This window comes from Rhagoletis zephyria, unplaced genomic scaffold (genome assembly GCF_001687245.7).
Source record: "Rhagoletis zephyria isolate East Lansing unplaced genomic scaffold, Rhagoletis_zephyria_1.1 Rzeph_scaffold_03157, whole genome shotgun sequence".
Taxonomy (NCBI): Eukaryota; Metazoa; Arthropoda; class Insecta; order Diptera; family Tephritidae; genus Rhagoletis; species Rhagoletis zephyria.
The window spans coordinates 48,496-58,782 of record NW_016160241.1 but is presented as its reverse complement, the minus strand read 5'-3'; the positions used below and the strand labels follow the sequence as shown (position 1 = coordinate 58,782).

General features: G+C 35.3%; 1 protein-coding gene across 1 annotated transcript; it reads right to left on the bottom strand.

The window, feature by feature from the left end:
• Positions 1-3,311: 3,311 nt before the first annotated feature.
• On the bottom strand, positions 3,312-4,888 carry LOC108368509 (larval cuticle protein A2B-like). Its single transcript, XM_017623353.1, has 2 exons — positions 4,781-4,888; positions 3,312-3,830 (listed from the first exon to the last, which is right to left on the bottom strand). The coding sequence occupies exons 1-2, from the start codon at positions 4,790-4,792 to the stop codon at positions 3,381-3,383; spliced, it is 462 nt and encodes a 153-aa protein (XP_017478842.1). The 5' UTR covers positions 4,793-4,888; the 3' UTR covers positions 3,312-3,380.
• Between the last annotated feature and the right edge of the window lie 5,399 nt (positions 4,889-10,287).

Sequence of the window (10,287 nt, the reverse complement as noted above, 5' to 3'; positions counted from 1 at the left end):
CCCAGATGTAAATCAAACATATTGCGACCCTCCTACAAATATTTGTGGTAGTAAACTTTCCTAAACCTCTTCAAACTCTTCTATAGGTATCACGATTGCAATATTTAATTTATCTCATCAATTCAATTAAATTAAAGTTTTCAAACATTTGGTAGCCACCACAAAAATATTTTCGGATGATAACCTTCTTAAACGTCTTTCCTTTGACAGCCATATTGAAATATTTCATTTATCTTATCAATTTACTTAAACTGCAATTTTCCAACAGCTGGCAACTCTCAAATTTTTTTTCTTTCTATATTTTAAGTTAGACCTCTACCAATACACCGGTGCAAACTGCATTCAATTTCATGCAATAGTTTCCGAGTGATGCGCGTACAAACATACAGACAGACAGACAAAAATTATAAAAATTGTTGATTTGGCTTCTATAGTGTTGTTTTTATGCAAGTAAATACTCGATACTTTCTTCAAGTACTGAGTACTTTTTGTACTTGGCGGGTATCGAGTACGCAGTTAAAGTATTTACTTGTTTTTCCACCTATTGATATGTTTGTTTGTGACAATATGTGAATCATGTTATAGTGCTTTTGGCAACACTTTTATGCCTTAAGTTATATCCTGCCTTAACTTGTATGAAGCAAATAAAATAACATGGGGGTCAATCTGAACAGTGGGAGAACCGGACTTCGACAGCGCGTTAAAAAGTGAAGTTGGCTAAAGAAATGAAGAAACTGTCAATGCTGCGTTTCCGCACCAGTCAAATTTTAAGGTTTTCCAAGTTTTACGGCTACTCTTTCTGTAGGTTTTGGACGAAAGTTCTCGATCAAACTTGTGGCTACTATTCGGTCGGAAAGTACTCGGTTATATGTATAACCATGCACAGGCCCTTTGTATAATAATTTCTACGGAATGTTATAATGAGTTCGATACGAGTAAGTATCGAGTACTTCTCTCCGATAGATTTGTAGCATCGATACTTTTCTTCGATATTTTTAAAGAGTAGAGGAATCGAGTACATGACGGTATCGGAGCAACACTATGCTTTTATTGCCCAAATAAAGACCCCTCATATTAATTTTTCTTTAGTATCTAAATATAATGTAAGGCCTGTTACAATTTTATTATGTATATGTATAGGTATTCCTTTATATGTAGTAAAAAATATTTAACAGGTTATAATGTTAAAATATACGAATACAGTATATTTTGCTTTGCTGCCTTTATGCTTAAGTGCACATTTAAGATACCTACCCTAAAATGCGCATTAGCGGCATTATTTTTAACATTTATAAGGAAACTCCTCCGATATATGCATTCAACATACCTGCACATTGGCGATACCTGCCTTAAAAACTGTGCAACTATTATCAATTATCAAAGAAAGTATTACGTTTACCTGCACTGGCCCTACAATTACCTAAGTTTACAAGCTTTTATTTATTTTGCTTATCTCGCAAAACAACGAATATAGCTATTAATTAATGTAGTTATATAGATAAGTAGATACCATTCGGTAAAATTTTCGCTTGCAGTAATTTCTACGTGGTAAGTGCTTCTCCATTATTTGGTTTCATAGGGATTCGGATACCTTCCTCATTGAAGTAGTAAAGAAAATTCGCTTAAGTGCTTTTTTCGGTTAAGTGCACAAGTTTTTCGTGCAAAGAAAGATGGGCAGCTAAGCAAAATATACTGTAATACAATGATACTAATTTAGTAAAAATGAGTTAAGTATTTTGGGAAATATGGTCATTTTAAAATTTTGAATTTTCCACCGTCTACCACCGTTAATATTAATTTGCACAAGAAATGTTTTATACCATTAAAATTAGGAAAAAGGGCGAACCACGCCCACTATTCCATTTTTCCGGAATGAGGAGTAGCTATTCTGCACATATGTATACCATGTGTAAAAGTAATATCGATATAGTATAAAATTTTACTATATATATCACGTTACTCACAAGCTAAGTTCTAAAAGCGCTTCACTCCTTGCACTTGTAATGCAGCCTCCAGTTGAGGTCAACAGGCACAACTTCCGAAAACCTATTAAACAAGAAAATACACTTGTACTGATCATTGTCTTAACAACATGGTCAATTTAGTTAACTCACCTGGAACTTGCATCCAAAAATCGCACTTGAATCGCAGCTTCTCGCTGAGGTAAAGGACACAGAATAGTGGTGGCAAATTATCGATGGTTTTGGTTTTTTTTCACTATCGATAGTTTTGAAAAACTATCGAGTATTTTCACTATCGAATATTTTCCAACACAAAAATGGTGAATGTGCATTGTATAAAGCGGCAATACTTTTATATAAAAGAATATATGGCAATCAGTAGAATCACCTAAAACCTAAAGACATTGGCATGCTATGTTTGTTAAATAATAACAATTGGCTTTAGAAAGAAGAATACGTAAATATGTTTAGTTTTTTAAATCATACTTTCATTATTAAATTAGGTCCTTATGGTCTTTAAGAAACTATATTATATATATTATATAGTTGTACCTTTTTGATATAATTTTGAATGGGTTATCACCAACTTAAAGTACCAACTTAATTTTGACTACGGATACGCCTCAAATTAGATTTTATCTTTTTCAAAGTAGGCGACTATCGATAGTTTAAAACAAATATCGCCCACTATCGATAGTCGCGACTATCGATAGTTTACCACCACTAACACAGAATTCACAATACTGTGGAAAGTAAACTTAATTAGTCGTTATTGGCCACTTGGCAATAAATATTTAAAATTTGTTACCTTAATTTGCAGCCAAAATCCGGTAAACTTCCAAAAAATCACAATCCGCAGTTAAAAGTTGTTGAATATAAGCACAAATCACAATTTTCGCTAAAAAAAAATAGAAAAGTCACAACTAAACACAAATGTCAAAGAAAGTGATATTCACTCATACTTCTTTAGCACAATACATAAAAGGAGTTTTGCTAGTGGAGTTTTTCTTCAAGAGAGCATCGTTCAAAACGGGGCTACCGAATTTGTCAAAATTACAACAAACACCCCTCAACTGACATCACCTTATTTTTATTCTACCATGGAAAACACTAGGTATTTATGAAAATACCATTCTATTCAATTATAGATTGTACCTCATGTCGATGAGTTAAACAAAAAGGAGAGAAAAGAATCAATTAGGCTAATTAACTAATTTTAAAAATTTGCAAGTGAAGTTGAAATCAGCATTAAGAAAATTTTGGAATAAAGTCGGTCCTATTTTCGAGATAAAACCCTTTCAGGGTTGAGCCATGTAATCATAATGCTAAAATTAGTCAAATAACTTTTTTCATGCATTCAAAGTTCGGATTTATTCATGATTAACAACTAACGGCAAACGGTCATTCAATTTAAAGTCTCTAATAAGCATAAGAGATGAGCGGGGATGCGAATTCAGTTCTTAGTACCACTGGTCCGGCAACGAGTGGGGCAGGAGCAGCGAGGGCAGCGGCTCTCACGAAGGGAGAAATGACTGGAGCAGGCGCTACCAAAGGTTCACGGCGCACAACAGCGTTGAAACCATTGATTGAATCAGAGGTGTAGTCCACAATGCGACGGTAGCCATCAGCATCATTTAGCGAGTATTGACCCTGAACGATGTCACCGTCCCGAGTTTCCACAGCGGTCTTGGAGTCACCAGATAGGGCATCTTTCACGTCATAACCGTATGTGTATTGGGGATGGGGGTCGTACTCCTCAATACGGGCAGCGACAGCCAATGGTGCTGGGGCAACCGCGGCAAACGGAGCAGCAGGAGCGATAACACCAGCGTTGGCGGCAGCGATGCAGAGAGCGAAGAAGGCGATGAACTGCAAGGAAGAGTGAAAAACGGTGGGTTAGAAACCACTAATTGAGTCGAACTTATCGATTTTAGCGCATTAGTTTTCTATTCACATTTGCAAAATTGAAGCACTGTAATATGATCCTTTGTGTAACACATATAGGCCAGTATGCAGCTCTCAAGAAAACGGTCAAGAAAAAAATTGCCATTCTTTCGTGTCTATGTCCAAGGAATTTCGACATCTGATACTTCTGAGCCTGTTGCCTCACCCTTTCTCAAGAAATAATGGAACGGGCATATACATATTTATGTTGCAAACATGGGTTGCCTTGTGCTCTTTTTTCACAAAAAACTTTAGAAATCCGTAGTAGAAAGAGCTGCGTACTGCCTTAAGGAAATTTGACTCAAGAAAATTTCTTAGCCATTTCTTGTACGTCATTTTATATGGAATTTTTGCTTTTCTTGAGAGCTGCATACTGGCTTTATATATGGAAATATATATATATGTACGTATGTATGCGTACATACATATCACTAGTTTAGAGTAAAAAGTTGCTATGTCCCATTTTAAAAATTTCAAAGGAGAGAAAAAAACGTATAGCCATTTTCTTCAAGTAGTTCGCAAAACTTTGAATTCAACATTTTAGCTGTTTAAAGCAAAGCAAAACTCAATATGAATCAGAGAGATTCGATCTTTATTAAAAGATTTCGTACTATTTTGGCCTTATCGGATTTTAAATGCTTTTTTTGGACTTGGCAATTTTCCTTTCATTGAATATAAACGATAATAAATAAAATAAGTGCCTTTTTTCCTTTTCGAAGCAATGCATTTTTAGTTTTTCTAGCCTAATAAATATGAGTTTTCATAAAAAGTGGACTTGGCAACTTTTCACTCTAAGCTAGCGATATGTATGTACTTATACAGCACGTATATTAATCTTTCTTTAAATTGTGTATCCGAGTTTAATTGGTTCTTACTTTGAATGCCATTGTTGTAGGGCTTAATTTAGTTGTTGATTTAGTTGCTCCAAATAACGAAAACGGAATTGAACTGATTTGAACACTGGCCAACTAGGCTTTTATACAACCTAAAGCGGAGAGTCAAATAAAACATAAAGTAAAAAAAAACTACAACGAAAACATAAAGCTATTTGCGTAGGCCATTTAAGCGACATTTTTTATATGTACAAAAACGAAGCAGTGAGCTCTTTAATTCAAAATTTGATTGCATTGCTTGGGGAAGGTAAAACAAACACGTCAAGGCTGCACACCCGAGCCTCTGCATGCATGCGCTAAAATTATGCATCAGGCTAACCTAAAACACTTACGAATGAATTTGAGCTAATGTATATACATACATATGTACGTGAGGAAGAATGCTAATATGTGTATGAATATACATATATTTATGGATGTGCGTGTATACTATCATAGTATTACTATGATCGAATTTGTTGACTGAGCTCATTCCGATTAAAATTACGCCCACAATTGCGACATTTACACCGGCTTTGGTAGAGAAATTCAGCGCACATAAGCAACTGCAATAGAGCAAAATAAGCGAAAGAAGAAGTCCAACGCACCGATTAATGAACGGCGTATCAGCAGACTGCCAGACAACATATCGCACATAGGGATGGCAATTTTGGAGGGTAACATCGATACATCGATGTTTCGATGCATCGGAAAAATTAACATCGATGCTAAAATACATCGCCAGAAAAACATCGATATATCGATGGTTTCCGATGTTTCACAATTTGTTAGGTTGTAGTCACATTAAAAGGAAAATCTAAAACGTTTCAATTACAACTCTCTGTAATTCAATTAGAAAAATACTTACATATGGATGTATTTCCCTGTATTTATTTACCATTCTTCCAAGGCCCACCTTCGTTGAAATTTCAACGAGTACCCGGCTCTTTTTTAATGATTAAGTAAGCATTTTTAATATCGAAAGATACGAGTAAACTCGGAACTTCTGAATGTTCCCCAAAAAAATAAATAATAAAAATTCATGGCCAGTCAAAAACTTTTAGGAGCGTAATTNAAAAATACTTACATATGGATGTATTTCCCTGTATTTATTTACCATTCTTCCAAGGCCCACCTTCGTTGAAATTTCAACGAGTACCCGGCTCTTTTTTAATGATTAAGTAAGCATTTTTAATATCGAAAGATACGAGTAAACTCGGAACTTCTGAATGTTCCCCAAAAAAATAAATAATAAAAATTCATGGCCAGTCAAAAACTTTTAGGAGCGTAATTGGTAAGTTGAATTCAAGTCTGAGTCACACTTAAGTCGATGTTAAAACATCGTTGAAACTGGCATCGATGTATCGTCAATTTAGCGATTTTAGGCAATTGTAAACATCGATGGCGAACATGGGCGTAGCCAGGTAGGGGCAGCGGGGTGCTCGAGCCCCCCCTAACTTTCAAATTTCCCTTATATATATATAAGTAGTACCCTGAAATGCCAGCTTAATAGGGTCGAGCCCCCCACTCCCCCTAAATTTCATTCTGGCTACGCCAATGATGGCAAATATCGAATTTTGAACCGATATTATCGATGTTTCAAAAATATCGATGCATCGTTTGCATCCCTAATCGCACACCGTCTTCAAAAGAGTCACAACTCAAAATAATACGTTTGTAAGAAAATGCGAAAAGCTATTTCTTAGCACATGCTAATCATATGGGCAAGGAGGACTTTACCTTAGTTTTTTTTTAATAAATTATAACAAAAATTTGCCCCAGATTTTTCTGAAAGGTAAAAAAAAGCTCTGCGTACATTTTTTGCATATAATCTCAAAAACGCCAAATTTTGAGTTGTGCCTCTTTTGAAGACGGTGTGCGATATGTACTTCTTCCAGAGAACGGCATGCGGTGCAGTTTTTGTCACTATAAGCATGGATTAATGATCATCATGGCAAAGCGTGCAGTTCGTGCAAACACCGCCATTGCAAGTGAACGATCATTTTAGCAAGGCATACTCATTGACTTCGGCAAACCGATGTGCTGAATGGTCGTGCTCGAAACCCGCAGGCACCGCAATTGATCGATTGCCGAAAGCATGATACCACGTTTGAAGGCATGACACCCAAGAACAAGGCGAATTTATACAAGGTGGTGTTGATGGCGAATTCAGATTTTCGCCGTGGTACTTCCTAATGTCAAAATGATGTGTTTGTTGTAAACAAGGCGAATTCATATTACAACAAACACATCATTTTGACATTCAGAAGTACCGCGGCGAAAATCTAAATTCGCCATCAACACCACCTTGTATAAATACAGTATTGCGCCGTACTGGCGCCGACACCTTTCTCAAGTAAAAGTAAACAGAGCCGAATAAGAGAAGAAGAGTAAAAGAAATTGTCAAAGCAGTAAATTTTTTTTATAATAAATTTTTCTATAGGAAACGTGGTTGAATTGCTTTAAATTGCAAAAATATACATACATATGTTTCATAAAAGGAACTAGTTAAGAAAATGTTAACGCAGCTGGCCAAATGCGGAGCGCTCCAAATATAGAGTGAAAAACAGCAACACCTGTAAGGAGCATTTTCGTAGCGTTCCGAATATGGAGTGAAAAAGGACTCCCACTGCAACACCTGGAAAGAGCGTTTTCGGAGCGCTCCGAATAAGGAGTGAGAGGGATTTTTGTTATCATGCTCTTCTTTTTTTTGTATCTAGTCTGTAAGATGAAAATTCAATTCAAATTCAGTCAAGAAGGGGTTCGTCGATTCCGAATGTTCCTGGAAAGGGACACCACAAAAAAGCTGTAAGAAATACCGCATAAAAAAATACGTTTGGCTAACTTTACAACTTTTCAGGCGCATTTATTAGAAAATTATCTGGTTCTGGAAAAAAATTCGATAGAGCGAGTGGTTTCACACTTCCCATGAACGTATTAAAAAATGGTAAAAAATATTTTCTTATTTATATCATAATTTATCCTTGTTTTACTGAATAAAATGTTCAATCATTATCTTTAATTTAAAGTTTTTTCAATAAAATAATTGAAATATTTTATTATAATTGAAATATTATATTATTTATTTATTTTATTTAAATTAGGATCATTTTGAAAAACCGTGAATCCTCGTTTACGGTGTATTATCGGAGCTTTTTAAAAAGTCAGTTACAAGACGACGTAGACGTAGACGTAGAAGACGAGCTCGAGCCAGAATTTGTTTGCATATTTTAGGCTACAAATTTAAAACATATTTAGGTGGCGTGCTTATTAAATTCAACATTCACAATAAAATCCTGACTGAAAGATAAACCTAATACCGAATTTTTGCTAAATGAATTTTCGAGTACGAATGAAATTGAATAGTATTAAATGTGTTTGTGCAAGTAAAATTACAGATGGTCGAACATCAAAAATCAAAGTAAAGCTACATATCGTCGATGTTTTTGCAAAACCGCCCATCGACCAGTTGATAACCCTGAACTCCAGGCACCGATATTTATGCATAAAAGTTATTAAAACAACAGATTTGTAAAAGAATAGCTAGAGAAAATACCGCCTATCAAGGCAAAGCCTTCAAAGAATAAACCGTTTTTTCGCTCTCCTCTAAACTTTGAGTGCCGTAAGATAGGCGGTTTTGCAATTGGGCGATGGGCGGTTTTGCAAAAACATCGACGATATGTATATCATATCCAAGAGTATGTAATTTGCACCTTTTCCAATTTTTTAGAGCTTCCATTGAAACACAAAAGCAGCAATAGTCGTCTTCAGTTTGAAATAGTAAGTCTGTTCCAGGTGCTTCACGATTTGCAGGTTTTTACAGGAAGTCGTTCCCGGTCTTCACCTTCCATAAGATTTATTAATAACGAAAACAGCTTTTCCTCTAAATCCTGAAAAACCTGCAAATCGTGAAGTACCTGGAACAATTGTTATTATGTTGTGTTGAATTCAAGCAGTTATTTTGCGAAATGCTAGGAAACGAAACAATTGCAACCCAACAAAAATTTAGGTTAGAAAATGATTAGAAAACTATTCGAAATCCAACGAGTTTCTCTGTGGTAGAAGGTTAGAAGACGGTTAGAGAAACTGTCGATAATTATAGCATTCTCTATAAAAAGGGGACTTAGTTCTCAATATCGAGAAAAATATTGTAGCGTTTTCTTTTCTCGCGAAAAATGTCACCTTTGTATATGGCGACATTATCAGAGTGCGACATTTTAAAGGGCGAGCACGCAATATGCATGTGAAGATGCTGATAAAAGAATACGAAAACTTGACAGCCCTGACGCAGGGCAGAATAAATGCAACATTATTTCGAGAAAAGAAAACGCTATTAGATATCTAATCGTACTCTAACCTTTAGTTCTAATTAGTTTCTAATGTCTAGTGTTTTTCTAATCATTCTCTCATCAAATTTTAACATAGTTCTCTAACCCGATTTTCGACTCGAGAACTACATTAGAAATGTGATGTAAATTAAAAATATTTCTTTAATATTAGAGACTGTGTTTGCTGGGAAGGTGAAAGCTGTTGAAATCTGCTCAAAAAATTAGTACAAAATCAGTACTAGCTCAGAATATAAGTATATTTTGCATACTGATTTCGGGTTATTAAAATTCAGTACAATAAAAAAAAAATCAGCACATTCACTGATTAAATCGGCGCATCTGGCCAGCCTAATCGGAGCACTCCTAAAACACTCCTTCTAAGTTATCTTCGGATAATTTTAGGACTCTTTTCCCAAAATCACAAGATGAATAGGGGAGTCCGCACTACGGAGTCTTTGTGTATTATCTGAGGGAGCTTTTTGGGACGCAGAAATCACTCGTTTTCATATATATTGAGAAGGCACTTTTCTCCCGCGGATATGCTCTTTTAGGACTCTTTTCGGGGCCTCCCTAGGGGCGCACCTCACAGGGAGTCCTAATTGTGCCCCCTGCGGGCTCCGCTGGCTGGCTGGGAAAAAGCTGAGCAGTGTTGCTGCGACGTCATGAAAAATTGTATCGTAAGAAAACAAACAAATGGATCAAATGTATCATAATTGTTTTTTTAAAAACAACTATTTGGTTTCATACAACTTCTTTTTATTATGGTCAATATCCAAAAAATCATGTAATGCACATACATAAACATGCATATGTATATACATGAAAACATCTTACGTATGGGTCATTCCATACAATATTTACACCTCAATATTTTTTTTGGGGTGAAATATATCTTTTACATTCTTTATCGAAAAAAAGAAGACACCTATTTTTTTCGTCATGGTATTCGAAAATCTCGAAAAAAAATTCACGAAATTTTCAACTCACGGAGAAGTATATTTTTTTAATTGTTTGCAGTTAATAAACTATTTGTCGGAGAAAATCAGTTAAGGTATCAAAATGTGCGTAATTACCTCGGCTTTCCACGAGAGTGTGAGATAGATTAAAATAAAATAATTTTTGCATTAAAAATTTGCATTTTTTGTTATTTATGTTTTTTTATTAACTTCATCATGTTTGATT